The sequence below is a fragment of the Xyrauchen texanus genome, chromosome 43 (assembly GCF_025860055.1).
Source record: "Xyrauchen texanus isolate HMW12.3.18 chromosome 43, RBS_HiC_50CHRs, whole genome shotgun sequence".
Lineage (NCBI taxonomy): Eukaryota > Metazoa > Chordata > Actinopteri > Cypriniformes > Catostomidae > Xyrauchen > Xyrauchen texanus.
This window is the reverse complement of record NC_068318.1, coordinates 28,953,167-28,971,445: the sequence shown is the minus strand read 5'-3', so window position 1 is coordinate 28,971,445 and position 18,279 is coordinate 28,953,167. Positions and strand designations below refer to the sequence as shown.

The window sequence follows — 18,279 nt, the reverse complement described above, 5'->3', positions numbered from 1 at the left end:
TCCAAGATATTATTAAAAAGATACTGTGCTTAAGTATTACACAGTTTAGCATCTCAAAAGTTTAGGTGATAAGGATATTATTAATGTTATCTTTTTCCGACTTTCTGGTGTTCTAGCGGGCATCAGGTGATATGTGAGATTGAATTTCTATTTCCTTGCCGTCAATTTTGATAATTCTCATTTGGTTGGACACTTGCAGCCACCAGGGAGGATGTGGACAGGTGCATGGAGCAGGACCAAAACAAAGCAAATCAACAAATAAACCTCATCGCTGATCCAGTCATGATCATTCACCCAATCAAAACACCATTTTACCATTTCAAAATGTTCCTGAATGCCTCTGACAGCACAACATATGTTCTTATTTTTATCTGATAACCTAACAGCAAAGCATCACGGAGACCACCAACAATTCAATGATCTAAATGTTCCCAGTTTAAAATTACAGTAAGGTTATACAAGGGTCAGCATCTGTTCACTTGCTCAAACTGCAGTATTTCAGTCTTGGATGACACTGGTTTAAACTTTGTTTATATGTTTTTTATTTTATTGGTCACTTTCACTTTCATAAAACCTTTTAGACTCTCAAAAATGGTTAGAGAGAATATCTTTTGGTGAAATGTAGTTACAGTAGCAGTATGAGGGAGCTTTATGTTTTAGACAAAGACTGCAGTAACTAGAGCATGCTTTCATTCCATATTTCACTGTGGAAATTTACTAGCTTTTATGCTTTTGCAGCTCATTAATATATGTAATAGTCATGTCTCCCCTCTGCTCTGATTATTAACTACTAGCTAACTATAAGTGCTTGACTGCATATTGACTGCATACATACATTTGCATTAACTGAAATTAACAAGACATATTGCAAGAACATGCATCGCCCTCTTAAAGAATTAAATGACTTCTAAATCTCCACATCTGCATAGGTCTGCCAAGTTTATTTTTAGGTATGTTCATGGTCACTTACTAACAGGCCATTTTACTAATTGAACTTCCCTCTTTGTGCCAGACAGTTTGGAAACAAGGTGATACATAAAATCTATTTCCTGGTAAGGCATGCCAAGTGCCTCTTTCTTCCGTTTTTCTCGTCCTAATTTTCTATCTTTATTATATATTTGAATGAAGAAGAAAAAAAGTTCCATTTACAGAAGGGTCCAAAAGTCTGAGGCCACATTTTTTCCCATTTAGTTCTAGAAACAAACGGAATGTTTTATTAAGAAAAGTTATGCAGATGCATCAGAGGCACCCCAACCATAAACACCCTTTTATAACACTAACCATTTATTTTCAAAAAAATTACAGGAACTTATCAAACAGAACATTTGCATAAACTATATATAAAATGCACGTATATTAAATCCATTCAATAATACAATTTTTTTTAAAGTGCACGTTAATACAATAAATACATTAAATCCTTTTTCACTATTTCTCAGCACACAGCATCTCTTGACACTTAGCCATAGTACTGTCACCTGATATTATTAAAGAGATCTGTCATTGTGGTGATGCCGCTAGGGAGTGGTGTCGCCTCTTTCACCTCAATGAGGTGTTGATGTGATGGAAGTATCCGCTATAGTGGTACTGCTGATGGCACTGCTGGATGTGTGAAGATCCTCTTCATCATGAGACTGCACTGGAAGTCCATGGAACTGCTAAATAATTAAAGTAAACAATAATATAAATTCAGATATCAGTACATTTAGCTTGAATATTCTCATTGTAACACACAGAATTAGGTCAAATAATTTTTGAGAGAAGGCCATTTCGATATCAATAATACCACATTGTCATACATTGAATTCACATTCAATATGTGCTTGTCTGGGGTGTTGCAAAGACTTCAGTAATGCTCTTAGAGACAGAAAAGAAAGCATGGAGCATTTAAGCTACTGTTTCACTAACAAGCATTCATTTTGTAACATTCAGTATAGTTTCTACAGCTGGCAATGCCATCTCACAACCACTCTTTTCATGAAAAATAAATGGTTTAATCCAAAGTAGAAGTTGCTTATCTACAATAAACTCGCTGTGATGTAATAACTCCCTTCTATATGTACCCCTCTCTTTCTGTACATATATAACACACCATGAGAGTTGCATAATTTAGATGAAAACTGAACGATAATCCGATCTTTTCTAAAGAAATGTGAAGTAAACATATTATATGAGAATCCATAAAATTGTCTCTAAATGCACACATATTTGTACTACAACTTCTAATGGACATTGTTTACTGAAGCCTCGCAACGACAAAAATATGAGAGCATACGTACTTTAATAGACATGTGTGTCTTTATTACATGTTTATGTCCCGTAACTTGTCAGATGTGTACTTCTTATATAACTTAAGGAATTACCTATACTGTAAACTGTATAATAAAATAGTGGAATTGCCTGGCAATTGTCTCGTAGTTCAGCCTCTGGGTGCGTGCGTGGGGTATGAGTGGGGTAGCCAATGGGGTGGCCAGTCTTCTATCCGTGGTGGCCACGGTCACCCCTGGCCAACCCCTAGCTACGCTGCCTGGCTAAAGGTGAAACATTAATGGAATCTGAAAATGCCACACGCAGGAATGCCCAATTCCCACTACTTAGTAGGTCCTCGTGGTGGCACGGTTACTCACCTCAATCCGGTTATGGAGGACAAGCCTCTATTGCCTCCGCTTCTGAGACAGTCAATCCATGCATCTTCTCACGTGGCTCGTTGTGCATGACACCACGGAGATTCACAGCATGTGGAGGCTCATGCTACTCTCCGTGATCCACGCACAACTTACACGTGCCCCATTGTGAGCGAGAACCACTAATCACGACCATGAGGAGGTTACCCCATGTGACTGTATCCTACCTAGCAACCAGGCCAATTTGGTTGCTTAGGAGACCTGGCTGGAGTCACTCGGCACACCCTGGATTCAAACTCGTGACACCAGTGGTGGTAGTCGACGTAATTTCTCGCTGAGCTACCCAGGCCCTCACATTAACTTATCTTAATGATGCTAATTACATTTTTATTAAAAGATGAAATGAGAGTTGTTTTTAGTTCTAGCTTTTACAACAAAAATGTTACCATGGTAACCATAGTTTCTGCCAAAAACCATAGATACAAGTCTTTTTTTTAATACGTTTTACGAATTGCTTTTGTCTAAATTGTTTAACTCTATAAATCTTGCTAAAAGATAATCAAACAGCCTATAATAAGATGTTTATGGGCATGTTCCCATTGTGACAACACACCCCGCTATGGGGGTCAATGCTCATTCAATGTGCTAATCTTTTCCTGAGCAAAAACTGTGGAAATGTTGGGCAGCTTTTTGATAGCCAAAACTTTAATTTCTATGCTTGTTCTGAACTGGACCATTTTAAATCTGGGAAAAATTAATTGCCGTAAAAAAAGTGACAAATAGCCCCATTCACACCTAGTTACAGCACAAAATATTTTATTAACACCGTGTAACATTACTGTAAGAGCTTTCAGTTGATAAGTTTAGTAGGCTATTTTTTCGGCTTTTTGGTCTCATAACAAGATGTGTGCAAGTCAAATCAACAGTGACAGGGGCCGTTCACACAGAAGACGTATTGCGTCCGTCCGCGCTGTAATTTTTAGTTATTTTCTGTAATAAACATGCATCGACGGAGATTTCCCTTCTTTTTAAACCGTCGCAGTGTCAAATTAAAACAACTTCAACTTCAACATCAGCGTCTCGAGGCACTTGCGTTCTGTTCCTTTAGTTGCGCCGAGTCTGAGTTCTTTAGTGCAATGGCGCTTTCTGTCGGAACGGTCCCATATGTGTGGAGGAATGCGCGTGAATGGAAAGATGCAGCACGCGGTGTTAAGACCGGCGCGTCATGTTTGGGTACTAGACTGCGCGGACGCGCGTTCCTCATGAGGAGATGAGCGCGGAGTACGCGCTCGGGATTCAACCTGCAGCTCATCCTGAAGATGCATTGGCTGATGTCACTCCTAAAGGCCCTTTTACATGAACATTGAGATTTTTTTCTAAATCTAAAGCACACAAGTTTTTTTTGTGGGGGAGGGAAATTAATTTTCGGTGAATATTCATTAAGAATGGATCCTCTTTATATCACTTCGCAAAACTCGAGCGACAACGGGACCGTCGGTTCATTTGTAAATGACACGGGCGTGTTCTCAAATCAGTTCGTTCAGCCGGTGTGGCAGATTGTTTTATGGGCAATCGCGTATTGCTGTATAGTGCTGGTGTCAGTTGTTGGAAATATCACTGTCATTTGGATCATTTTAGCGCACAAGCGCATGAGAACTGTGACCAACTACTTTCTGGTGAATCTCGCGTTCGCGGAGGCGTCAATGTCGGCTTTCAACACCGTTATTAACTTTGTGTATGCGGTGCACAACGAGTGGTACTTCGGGCTGGTTTACTGTCGATTTCACAACTTCTTTCCAATAGCAGCTGTCTTCGCAAGTATTTATTCCATGACAGCAATAGCCTTGGACAGGTGAGCTAAACATTTGACTTTATCTTAATTAAATACTGAAAAAGTTGTAAAAGTGTAAGATAGACGTGTAAGCCTCTAAGTGAAATGCTTCTGAAAATAAATACCATTTAGGATCAAAAACACATTCCATCAAATATGACCAAAGACGAGCATTAACACACATTGATTCCTTAGTGATCACCGTGTTGATGGGGTACAACGGGGTTAGAGGTAATTTGATTTAATATTTAATATTTTATGAAGCTATATTTATGTTGCTATTGCTACTGAGAATAATGAGAATAATAATGAGAATCTCTGAAATTATCACATTAATTATCAAAACACTTATTTGACATTTTCAGTTTTGTTCAAGGTGATTAAATCAAACGTTTTTAATAACTGTCTAATAAGTGAAAGGATAGTATTAAGGGTAAAAAGCCCCCCTGTTGCAGGGGCTAAAGGCCCCTATAAAAGACATTGTTTTTGGCGTAAGTGGGGCGATTTGATTTGTTGTGAAAAATGTGGGCTCACATTGACTGATCCAATCACAATAATGATTTATAGATGTTATGAAATGCCAGAAGTGATTGAAATTAACAGAAAATGGTGCACACATTTTCCAAAAGGTGTGCCTTTAGCCCCACTGTACCCTAAGTTGTACCTAAACGTGGTGAAAAAAAATAAACATCTACTCTATATTTCTAAGCTATTTTAATTTAAATGCCATGGAGTACCATGCAAATACCATGGCACAAACCAAAAAGTGCCACATTTTTATATATACATGGTAACACTATGGCTATTTGGACATGCACCATGGAATTCTTTAAGTACCTTATAGAGTACCATTGGAATACCATGGTCCATGAATATGGTGTTGATTCATTACAACAGTATATCAAAGTACCATGTCATTACCGTCTGATAGCATCACTTTGACCTCACCTTGGTACATCCACAGTCTTTTTGCTTTTGTTGTGTGTTTTGTTTTTTGTAAGGGAGGGGATGGGGTTGATGCAGTTATTTAGGCTATTTATAAAGAAACTGGATGTAAAAACAACTGGTCAAGGCTGTGAGATCCCAAAGCTTTAGAATAGACCCACCTACTAAACGTCACCACTTGTCATTCCTCTTAACTCTGCAAACCAAACCAAACCAACAGGACCATGCAGATCATTTAGGGGTAATTCAAGTGGATGATGCACCTTTGTGTTTGCATAAATAGCAGGTCATTTGCCTTTGTTGAACTGCCCCTCCAGGTACATGGCTATTATCCACCCACTCCAGCAGCACCTGTCGTCCACTGAGACGAAGCTGGTGGTGGGGGTGATCTGGGCCCTGGCGCTGCTCCTGGCTTTCCCTCAATATTATTTTTCCAGTACAACTCAGCTGCCAGGACGTGTCGTCTGCTACATCAATTGGCCAGAATACAGTGTGTGGGATTTTCAAAAGACGTAAGTACGTTCTGTTGAGTCTGCACTGTAAAACTCGTTCTCTGATGTTTCTATAAGGTGAAAATCAAAAGTGTCCCACAAGGTAAATTGTACTATTCTATAAAGCTTAAAGAAGCATTGAGATCAACTTTGAATAAACTCTAATAGAAACGTAATCATTGTATTTCATAATATCAGAAGGATGTTTATTAACAAGCGTAATCCATCTTAATTTACTTCATAAAAAATATTCAATTGAAGTCAACCTGAGACACACAGTTCACAACCCATTTTACTTCCAAAATCTGATATGTTTCAGAGTGATTCTCACAAACCTGTCAATAAACTGTACTGGTTATATAATAATAAATAAAAAAAAGAAATACATTTTGCATAAAGAAAATTAAGCCTAGATTTATTTAGACCATTAAGATTTGCATTGTGACATTATTTTCAGGACACTTAAGCACATTTTACGGCTAAATTCTCATTACCGTAGCAATTTTACTTTTACTATTCACATTTTGTCCAATGATGATTCTCATTACCGTAACACAGTAAAAAAGATGCTGTTATACAATGATTGTCTAAACGAAAATCAGTGTAAATGAAAGTTAGGGCCGAGGAAATACTATGATGAAGAAACACTTTACAATTAAAATCATTTCTAAATGTTTTTGCTGTAATGAGTATATCATAATGACCTAAAGCAATCACATCGCTTTAATGAGAAAAGGGGTGTGTGTGTGGTGGTGGGTCAATTGTGCCATGAAAAACGGTCATGAAGATAATAATACAATAGCCTCTTTTCCACCATCGGGCCAAACATTCTGAGCACAGTCAGGAGTGGTTCCAGTAGCATTTCCACTTGAGCACGGTTCGGCACGGCATCAATACAAACTGTTCTCGCTCAGATGTGTATCTTCGTGATTTGAGGATGATGGTTTAATTAGTATAGTACATTATTATTCTACACACCTTCTTGTCAGGTAGGTAGATTACTCAAGCTAGAATATTAAAATAATATTTCTTACTTGTATAATATTTGGTCAGTAAATGTCCTTTTTAGCTAGTTTGCGGACTTTTACCTTTCTGCGTGTTTGTGTCCAGTGGCGGGCACAACCCGTGATTCAATAGCAACAACAAAAACTAAATCAAAATCAACAACACCGATGGAGGACGCCAGGATCGGAGCTTCTCTTTGTTAGGGCTGTTTAAAACAAACTATGTTTGCATCCGAAAACGTGAGCAACTGCCTTGCTTCCCAATCAGATAATGGCTTAAACGATAGCATTTTTTTAATTAATAGAACTCTTAAGGAAACTGATCTCAGAACAGTCTGAAAAGCAACTTATTTTCATTCTACCTGATTATTCAGCCTCCGAAGGCAGCATTTTCCAGTTATCGTATTGCAGTGTTCCTGAATCCTGATGCCACAGTGAGAGGAGAGATGAGGTGCGCAGCCTATTTTAGCCATGCAGCACATGCTGAACTCAAGAGGACAACATATTGAAAATGCGCTGTGAACCTATTCATCAACACAATCTTGTACAATGAAAGGGTTTTTTGACTCAACATAAAATTCTGTAATGAACTACTCAATCATTGACTTAAAAAAGACGTCTTGATGCAAGTTAACCAAGCAGTAACAGGCACGCAACACTTTCCTCTTGTAAATTAGACTTGATGATGGTTTCAAGTTTATAATTGATTCAATTATCCACTCTCGATAAACATCTTATTATTTATGCCTGTTATCCCAGGAAAAAAGCAATGTAGTAATTCAGAAATCACAGAGTACAGATGCGATAAAAACTCAAAGTGTCTCCCGCTTAAGTCACACATACACACACACACACACACACACACACACACACACACACACACACACGCACACACACACGCACGCACACACACGCACGCACACACACGCACGCACACACACGCACACACAACAGGCAAAACTCTTTAGATTTTTATGTTATTCCTGTTAAGGGAATTGTAAAATTAGCACAGTCCTGCTAAATTTCAGGCTAGCAGCTACAAGTTTCGTTACTCATGGCGTCATACATGTTTGACCAATCACAAAAGCTGCAGCACCTCCTACAGTCCCTCTTCTGAGGGTAGAAGTAGCTATCCCGGAGTTGGAGCTAAAACGTCAGTCTAAACTCCCTCTTTACTGCCAAGAGGAACTATAGTACCTCATGCGAAAACAATGAAAAATACTAGTTCTGGATAAAAGAACCTAAAACGAGCTTTAGTTCCTGTGATGGGAAAGAGGATTAATGTTTATCTCTCACACCGTCGCCAACTGTCTTATTTGTTATGTACATTCAAGCACCACAGTAGAAAAAGAAAGCATGACTGTGCCAGCTGGCCCGGATCAGCACAGAACGGCATGGTTTCGCAACGAGAACCGTTCAGCCTGATAGCGGTTTTTGTAAACGCTCTTAATCCAAAAACAGGCTTCATTATCTATATGCAAAATATGATATATTATTTGTTTCTTTTTTGATTTCGAGGTAAAATAGGATGAGGATATTTTTCAGGACAGGTTTCATGTGAATCACCCCAGAGTGAATAAAGACATTTAATGAGGAAAAATGTAGGGCGGGATATTTTGATATTATCCATCAGAAAAAAGGCCATTACATATCAGAACTGAGCCAATTTGTTGGAGGGGAGTGGCTGAAACACATATGCAACATCATCTAAAAAGGAATATAGAGCAAGTCTGTTCAAAAAACCCAAAGCCAGTCAGGCACTTCAAAACACTTCAAAATAATAGGAAAAAGACAATCATAATTTAAATTCCTTTTTGAGTATTAAACTGCACTGCAGTATGTGCGTTAAGAGGTCTGCAAGTTCTCTTTCTCCACTTTTCCCCAGCACTGCCATTTTCCCGCTTAAGCAAATGTATGCAACTTTGAAACTGGTGCACTTGCACCTGATTGTCGCCTTGAAAATTGTCTGCTTTGCCCTCTTTAAACACAAGTGAAACAGCAACAGCACGACAATGAGAAATGTAACAATGCGCCACGAAAACAAATGTGGCACCGCAGGGTGCAATCTCACTGGTATTTGGTAGGACAGGTGTGTGAATGTCTTCTGATTTACGATATGAATATTTAAACTTCTGTCCTGCATCCTAATCATATATTTATTAGAGTTTTCGATCTTCACACACCCTCGCTGTACCTTCACGTTCTTTGCTCTAATTGCTACCTTGCTTCAATCCGATTCTCTAATATCTTGCCAGTCGTCTGCAATGGCTGTGTAGGTGTCACGTGTCAACAACGTACATTTATTTCCATAACAACTTAGCCAATCACCCACCCGTACAGCCAGTCTTCCTGGAGGCTTAACCTGTCACTCCTGCCTCCTTGAAATGGCATAACCTTCCATCACTGACCTCAGCCAGAGATTGAGGCTTTTGTCTGCCAAACTTTCTTTAAAAAATAAAGATATTCTCTGAGGGACAAAATCTTGGTAGCACTGTTCGAGATAAGTAGCATTGATCAATTGACCTTCTTTAACTGGCTGGTAGATCCGTTTGTGTGATGATAGATATTTACTGAGAGACAGCAAGGAAGAGAGAGAGAGATTCAAAAAGCAGCTAATGTTTTTTCACTCTCAAATAAAATCTGTTTAGCATCTAACCATCAAAATCCACAAAACTTTGGTCAGTGTACTGCAGACTTTAGTACGATAATCTCCTTATTTCATACCGCAACAGGCAAGAAGCATTTTCGAATTTAATCGACTGGACAATATTCAGTTACCTCTTTCCCACTGTGATAGTTTGGGATTCTTGAAAGATATATCACTAAAGCCCCACAACGGTGTACTTCGGCTCATCCTAAACAATATGTGATTTTGGGATCTTCCTCACACACATTTAAGTGCCAAAGTAACAAGGAAATTGAAACAACTACAACAAAAAGAGATAAGAAGACATTTGTATGTTCTTTTTCTGGAAAGTCTAGTGGGACAGGGATTCAGAACGTTTTTCGTAACGTGTGAATAGTCTGCTTATACAGCTCTGGAAAGAATTTGACCCCTGCAAAATGATCAGTTTCTTTGGATTTACTCTTTATAGGTATGTGTTTGAGTAAAATGAACATCTTAGTTTTATTCTATAATGTGAATAGTTTTTATTCTATCCCAAATTTCAAATACAAATATTGTCATTTAGAGCAAATTATTTGCATAAAATGTCAACTGGTCAAAATAACTAAAAAAGATATAGTGTTTTCAGACCTCGACTAATGCAAAGAAAAAGTTCATATTCATGTTTAAACAACACAATACTAATGTTTTCACTTAGGAAGAGTTCAGAGATCAGTATTTGTTGGAATAACCCTGATTTTCAATCACAGTTTTGATGCATGCTCTATCAGTCTTTCACATTGCTGTCGGGTGACTTTATGCCACTCCTGGTGCAAAAATTCAAGCAGCTCGGCTTTGTTTGATGGCTTGTGCCCATCCATCTTCCTCTTGATCACATTCCAGAGGTTTTCAATGGGGTCCAGGTCTGGAGATTGGGCTGGCCATGACAGGGTCTTGATTCAGTGGTCCTCCATCCACACCTTGATTGACCTGACTGTGTGGCCATTTTTGCCCCAGGAGTGGCATTAAGTCACCAGCAATGTGAAAGACTGGAAGAGAGCATGAAAGTTTCTTAACATTTTCCAGAGCTGCATTTTTGTACCTCTCTTGAGAAGCAAGTGTTTTTCAAGATAAGGCTCAAACTAATTTGTATGTTGAATTGTATGGTGCACCAAAGGAGAAAAAGCATTGCTGCAGAACTGCATCCTCTGAGCATTCTCAGTTCACAAATCAAAAGTTTTTCAGCGGTTATTTTATGTGCCAGCTAATGCAAGAAAACACACGGGACTCAGCTGTGTTGGCATGTGCCGTCTGAGTGCTCTTTTGAGTAAAAATATGCATTCATGTAAAATATGCCTCGGCAACTTTGGGGCTTTGGGTTTCTTTAGGTTTTCAACACTCCTAGATACCTATCAGCTTTTCTTTTCTTTAAAGGAAAGTTTCATGTTCAATACAGGTTAAGCTTAATCGACAGCATTTGTTTGATTACCCATTAATGTTTATTTAGACTCGTCCGTCATATATATATATATGCGGTTATCTGAATTACCATAGACTTTGTCAGGTCTGGCCAATCTCTGTTGACCTCTCTCATCAACAAGGCATTTCCATCCACAGAACTGCCACTCACTGGATGTTTTTTGTTTTTGGCACCATTCAGAGTAAATTCTAGAGACTGTGGTGTGTGAAAATCCCAGAAGATCAGCAGTTACAGAAATACTCAAACCAGCCCATCTGGCACCAACAAACATCCATGTGATTATCAAATCAGCCAATCGTGTGGCAGCAGTGCAGTGCATAAAATCATACAGATTCGAGTCAGGAGCTTCAGTTAATGTTCACATCATCCATCACCATGGGGAAAAATGTGATCTCAGTGATTTGGACTGTGGCATGATTGTTGGTGCCAGATGGGCTGGTTTGAGTATTTCTGTAACTGCTGATCTATTGGGATTTTTATGCACAACATAAAGAGACAGAAGCAGTTGAGACAGCCTAAATAGATAGAAGAAATGTGGTGAATTATCCAAGAAGCTTGAAACATCCTATCTTCCAACAACTAAGAAAAACTGTGTCCAGGTGTACTAAGGAGTATTGGTGCGGTATTGAAGGCAAAGGTGGTCACAACGAATATTGATGTAGATTTCTTATGTTTACTGGACTGTGTATGACATTCATTGATAAAAGAAAGAGAGAGAGAAAATATATATATATAGGCACAGAAATCATGGTTGCAGTAAGGCATTCACAATGGAAGTGAATGTGGCCAGTCCATAAATGTTCAAATAAAATCACTTTTTAACCTTATTTGTGTAAAGTTATATCCAAAATGAAAACTGTCTTGTCATGATAACGCAACACCAGTAAACCCTGTAATATGGTAAACGCTGCAACAATAGTAATTCCCTCATTTTATCACTTGAAAATAATAATAACGTATAATGTTTTGTCTTTTGGCTATACTTTGGAAACAGTGTGTATTTATATATGGACTGCCCCCATTCACTTCCATCATAAATGCCTTAATGCTACCGCAATTTTTGCTTTTTAGTTGTTAATAAGCAATGCACAAAGCTAAAATGTTTTATTGTAGTAATCATTATGCAATAAATGCTGTTGATTAAACTTAACTTGTTTGAACCTGGAACCTTCCTTAAACTTCTTCCGTGTTAACTTTTCTTATTGTCTTTCTGGCTGTCCTGTCTCTTCCTCTTTCACACTGTCTCACAGGTATTACGTCTGTGTGGTTGTCCTTATCTACTTTCTGCCTTTGCTCGTCATGGGCTGTGCTTACCTGGTGGTGGGTTGCACTCTCTGGGCCAGTGAGATTCCTGGGGACTCTTCAGATCACTATCGAGAGCAGCTAACTGCCAAACGAAAGGTTGTCATCATCTGTAGATGTACAAAGCAAAAATGTCTCTCATTTGTCAATACAAAGGCCTTGTTTAAAAGGCCAGCATGGCTGGTAATCAGTGTGTTTTGCATGCTGGTGTGTACCCACCAGGCTTGTTACCAAACCGTTGTTGGTCACCCAGCGTCATTAGCACAAGTTTTGGGTAGACTACACATAATCCGATTAATGACAAATAACAAATTGTTGTTAGATTTGATGTTTACTAATGCTTAATGTAAGCGTGTAAATTAGCATAACGTACATTATGAACATAAACTAGATTTTCATCAAAACATGCAAAAGTAGTCAAAAATGTATTTAGAGGCCCAGAAAATTGTAATCAAAAAGATTACTGATTATTATATTAGTTGTGTAATTTGTAAGTACCAGATTACATTTCAGAAGTAATCGACCCAACACTTATCAGCTTCACCAGTTTTGGTGCAGAACAGTGTGGCTCTACTGGTCCGCCAGCTAGACCAGCTCTTACTAGCATAAACTAACTTGGACCAGCACAGAAATTCACGATAGTCTTTTATGCAGGGATGTTATGGCCAAAGATCACTAAGAAAGCAGCTTTTCCAGATTTACAACTTACTTTGGTTTCTTTGACTTTGACTTTCACAGGTGGTTAAGATGATGATTGTTGTCGTATGCACCTTTGCTGTTTGCTGGCTGCCCTACCATGTCTTCTTCCTGGTGCACCAGTTTCTTCCCAACTTGTTTGAAGAACGCTACATCCAGCAGGTGTACTTAGGAATTATGTGGCTTGCCATGAGCTCCACCATGTACAATCCCATCATCTATTGTCTTCTCAATGACAGGTAAAAGCTCTAATGGCTCTAATGAACAACTTTTATATTCTATAAATTTCACAGTTCTTTAAACTGTTATTCTGTAAATGTTTATGTGCCTAAACAAATTAGGTTGACAGTTAATATACAAAAACACTTTTAGGGGCAATATTCATCTATCTGGTCATACTTTACCTCTGGTAGGTTTCGAGCTGGATTCCAACAGGCCTTCTTCTGGTGTCCTTGTGTCCCTGAGGGCTCATATGAAGGTCTGGAGCTCAAGTCAACTCGCTATCTACAGACGCAGGCCAGCATTTACCGCACCAGCCGGATGGAAACCACCATTTCCACAGTGATGCCAGTTGGCGAAGTGGACCTTCAGGAGAACGAAAATCGATTTTCCATAGATCTCACATCCAACGGCTCTTCACGAAGTGCGTCCAAGACTGTATCAGAGTCCTCCAGCTTCTATTCTACTAACAACCTAGCTTAGTAAGTATTGCAAATGCTTTTATTGTGTTATCATAGTATCACACGGTGTCCAGAGAAGAGTAAAGATTCACATTTCAGGAAATGTCGAGATGTGAGATCCAACCAGCCAACCTGGAAGCCCTTGGATAAAAGCTAATGCATGGAAATATCATAGTACAGTATTATTCATGGTATAACTTTTATTGGTATTTGTGTTCCCTGGAGTTCAAACCCGCAACCTTGCATTGCTAACACCATGCTCTACCAGTTTAGCAATGGGAACACCGTAGATAAATAATGGGCACAGAGCAGCAGATATACAGTACACTCTGACCATAACAAGCAGCAATATTGTCTTTGTGTTTACAGTAGATAGTTTTCTCATGTTACATTTACATGCAATCCAGAGACAGTTCTGAGCAGCTGGCCTGAAACCATGCCTGTAGGAATTCACCCATCAACCTGGCATTTGCTTCAGCATTCTGGGACCCAGGGGGTTTGTTTAGGAAAACTAGACCAGCTGATGCCCTTAGCAACAACTTGTCAGTCTTCCATCAAGGTTACTGCGAGTTGTTGTTGATATGAGAGCCAGAGCGACGACATGGAAGGGTTTGCACCTGTTGTTGCATATTACTGGACTACGGAGGCGACAATGTAAGTTAGGATTTGTCTGGAAGGCAGGTCCAAAGAGTCATGATATATATAGCACAGAGAGGAAGACAAAACTGGCACTGTGCTAACATAGCTACTTTCTATTATGTCACCATAATCCTCTATTAAATACAGAGTGTATTATTTGCATGTTTTGAGTATTAGTTGCACTTACCAAAGAATGCCAAGGCATACTTCGGTTTTCCACATGCCACTACATTGTCTGCATATGCGTCTGCCACTGACTGTACTAAACGTATCACAAAGCAGTCATACTGTGCATGCGGCAAACACATCCGTACATGTTTGCGGTTTAAAACAGTATACTTAGTTTAAAGGGCTAGAGTGCTGAACCGTGCAACCTAATAGCACTCAGAATAATTAAGTACACCCTGGTTAGAGATTTGAACCAACTGCTGCAAACCATAATTATTAAATCAGAATACCATAGTCTACTTTGGTATACTTCAATTTCCATGTGCCAGTATGTCTCAAGCACAGTGACGCGTCTATGCATTTTGTCAACAGCGCAGTACGTGCAGACTGTTCGCGTGAAACTGTTCCAGACACAGTGTGTGTGTCGAAAGCGTTCATATGAGCTTGTGGTCAAAAGAGTATACTTTGAAATGTTGAAGCGCTCAACCATGCATGAGACGGAATGGCACGCGGAAAGACCCTGGCCTTAATAAAACCGCATGAAATAGTACACACAGAAAAACAATGTATACCCTAAATTTTATGTTAGAGATCTGACACAACTGCTAACCCAAAGGATCAAAGGATGGGCCCATTGGTTTGCCTGGACAAGCACCAATAACATTTCATTTGGAAAATTAAAAAAATCGAGTTATTTTTTATTACTTTGCTTAAATATATAAAAACTGTGCACTTTCTGTGTCTGAAACCTAGTTTTGTTTCTGTGGTAACCGATTATAGTACAGTATCAAGACATCCAGGGGGCCTGGTTCACTCAGTGAGTGACGCTGACTACCACCCCTGGAGTCGTGAGTTCAAATCAAGGGCGTTGTGAGTGACTCCAGCCAGGTCTCCTAAGCAACCAAATTGGCCCAGTTGCTAGGGGGGTAGAGTCACTTAGGTAACCTCCTCACGGTCACGATTTGGGGTTCTTGCTCTCGGTGGGGCGCGTGATTAGTTGTACGTAGATCGCAGAGAATAGCATGAAGCCTCCCGTGTTGTGAGTCTCTGCGGTGTCATGCACAACGAGCCACTTGATAAGATGCGTGGACTGACTGTCTTAGAGGTGGAGGCAACTGAGACTTGTTCTCCGCCACCTGGATTGAGGCGAGTAACCATGCCACCACGAGGACCTACTAAGTAGAGGGAATTTGGCATTCAAAATTGGGAGAAAATGTATTTAAAAAAAATAAAAAGATCAAGACATCCAGTCACAGAATGTCAAAGCATTGCTTTCAATTAAAATTATAATGGCATGTCAATTTTTACACATATGCCAAGCTATACATCTGTTGCCAAAGTTCTGGTTGACAACACATCTGTTTGTAAAAGGATCTTTTTCAGTGTTATCAAAGACTAGCTGTGCCTGGTTAAGTTTCCAGTAAATGCTACTTCTACACGATGCTTTTTATTTGAGCGTTATCTACCTGAGGTCCATTTCCTTGCACAGCAGTTGTCATGATGTTGTTTGCCATGGCTTCTGCTCGCTTACATGCCTTTTTCAGCTGTGAGGGCACAAAATTGCCGAAGCTCTTGCTTTGTTGGGCAGGAGTGAGCATTGCTTTGATGCCTGCTGAGGAACAAAGGATCAGCGATGCTGCACCTTTTGAACTGCTCTGCAGCTGCATGCACTAACATCTCCACTATTGTGAGATCTCAGCCCTTTTACTAATGCACACATGCTTAGAGTCACTATTTTCAGTATTTTTAGAATGTAAAAGCAACCAGAAACACAGTACTAGTTAGATTTGCTTTCACATAATGCAGAGAACAACTCCATGTTTGCAACTGTTGTCTACTTGATTTGTATTTTATTAATTGTCCTATTACAGGGATGAAGGCCAAACTTGTAGCAGAAGCCAATTATTTTTAGCCAACGCACTTTATAGAGACCATAAGAATGGAAAAGGAGACATCATGACATGATATCAAAATTTACCTCATTTACTTTCTTTATGCATGTTCCAGGTGCAATAATGTGCTCTGACACTAATATAACTTTCCTTATTGGTGATCCCTTAATTCCCAAAGAATCCCTCTAAATTGTAACCCTTACTCTCCAATGCACAGTCATATAGCGACAACTTTACACAATTCCTGATGAATAACATCAAGACCTCCCAACATTTCACTCAGAAATACAAAAGATTACGCAAGTAAAATGGGTTTTGAATGTTGTTTCATGTTGACTTCAGTACTAGTACAGTACAAGTACTAGTATAGCTGTTAAGATAAGCTGCTGTTACCAGAAATGTAGTGACAACAAAATCATAATTCCTTTGATGTGATTGTCTTTTTAAGTTGTCCTGATTCATGTATGTAAATATTGTACTGTATATTTACACATATTTATTTGCTTATCTGTTAACATTAAGATTTTTTTTTATTATTAAATAAACCGATTAATTTATAAGTCAATGAGAAAATATGGGCTTAAATGAGTTTTTTATAGGCCTAATTATACAGTAGTTTAGTTAAATTATAATTACCACAGATATAGTTTACTTTTGTATAACAAATTGTTTGCTATGTTGTAAGTCGCTTTGGATTAAAGCATCTACTAAATTACTAAATGTAAATGTAATTAGTTACATTGTGTCTTATGCTGTTAATATTAGATTGAATTGGAGGAAAATATACTGTGTACATTAAAGCTTGGCATTGCTTGATTATGTTCCACATTAAATGTTTATCTCAATTGGCACATGTTTGCATTTCTCTGCTTTGCCTATTAAAGATATAAGTTATTGATGTAATTCAAATGATTGTTTTTCTTTTATTCATAAAACAGTTCTGATTGCTACCATATACATATAAAGCAATACTCTATGACGTCCAAGCAATGTTTTGGCTAATTTGAGATGATCAGCATCAGAATTAGATATCCATTGCTAAATTGATCATCAGGCTTCTCAATGGATAAGAAACATTTCTGGAGGGAATTTTGAATAGATATTGGTCAACTTAAGTGTTTACCTGGTCTTATGGCGTATGATTAATATGACTTAAAAATAAAATCACAATCTTTCATCAAAATGTAATAAATAATTTGCATGCACAGTTCTAATCAAGCTACAGCTGGTTTTTAAGTAATCGAGCTGCAGTCTTCACCTGTCTGTCCATGTATACATGACTTAATATGTAATTTAATATTTGAAGGAATGATGACAAGCCGCATGTCGCCTGTCATCCGGAGCATGCGCACAACACCAGTTATGGTCTGATTAAAGTGTATACATTAGAGATCGACTGATAAGGGGATTTTCTGATACACACATACATACATATATATTCAAGCATTTTTCTTTAATCGGATACCGTTTATGTAATACAGTAGCTTTTATGGATCCACCGATAACTGGCGCCATCTAGCGGGAGTTTCTGAAATTGCACGCAAGACCAAATTGAAAATGAATGTTGCAATCTTTACTCACAGATTCAAAGCTTGTGCTCTAAATTCACAATTTCAGACAAGTAGTCACAAATGTGTAAAATTACATTCACATAAATACAAGTACAGACACAAACTTGTATTACACGATAATTTAGTGCTTTAATTCATTTTCGCAGTACAACCACAAATTGGCACTTAAAACCTCTCAAATCTGCACTTGTAAATACTGATGTGAGAGAGCAAAAAGATCTGTGTTTGGAGAGGGAGGGGCCAATTAAATTGTTTTATTGGTTAATGCCTAGCCTATTAAATAGGATGCTTTTGTACGTGATGACGTCAGGCCAAAGCGTAAGCCCGCACATTTTTATTAAGAGCAAAACA

General features: G+C 38.6%; 1 protein-coding gene across 1 annotated transcript; it reads left to right on the top strand.

Annotated features, from left to right (window-relative positions):
• Nucleotides 1-4,069: 4,069 nt before the first annotated feature.
• tacr1b (tachykinin receptor 1b) lies at nt 4,070-13,680 on the top strand. Its single transcript, XM_052116406.1, has 5 exons — nt 4,070-4,476; nt 5,718-5,912; nt 12,231-12,381; nt 13,021-13,217; nt 13,392-13,680. The coding sequence occupies exons 1-5, from the start codon at nt 4,070-4,072 to the stop codon at nt 13,678-13,680; spliced, it is 1,239 nt and encodes a 412-aa protein (XP_051972366.1).
• The last annotated feature ends 4,599 nt before the right edge of the window (nt 13,681-18,279 follow it).

What these genes read in the sequence shown, in the direction of transcription:
- tacr1b (XM_052116406.1), top strand. Translation starts at nt 4,070, where the DNA reads ATGGATCCTCTTTATATCACTTCGCAAAACTCGAGCGACAACGGGACC. An exon ending in GTGTGGGATTTTCAAAAGAC is followed by an intron (nt 5,913 to 12,230) that starts GTAAGTACGTTC and finishes ACTGTCTCACAG; the next exon opens with GTATTACGTCTGTGTGGTTG. An exon ending in TATTGTCTTCTCAATGACAG is followed by an intron (nt 13,218 to 13,391) that starts GTAAAAGCTCTA and finishes TACCTCTGGTAG; the next exon opens with GTTTCGAGCTGGATTCCAAC.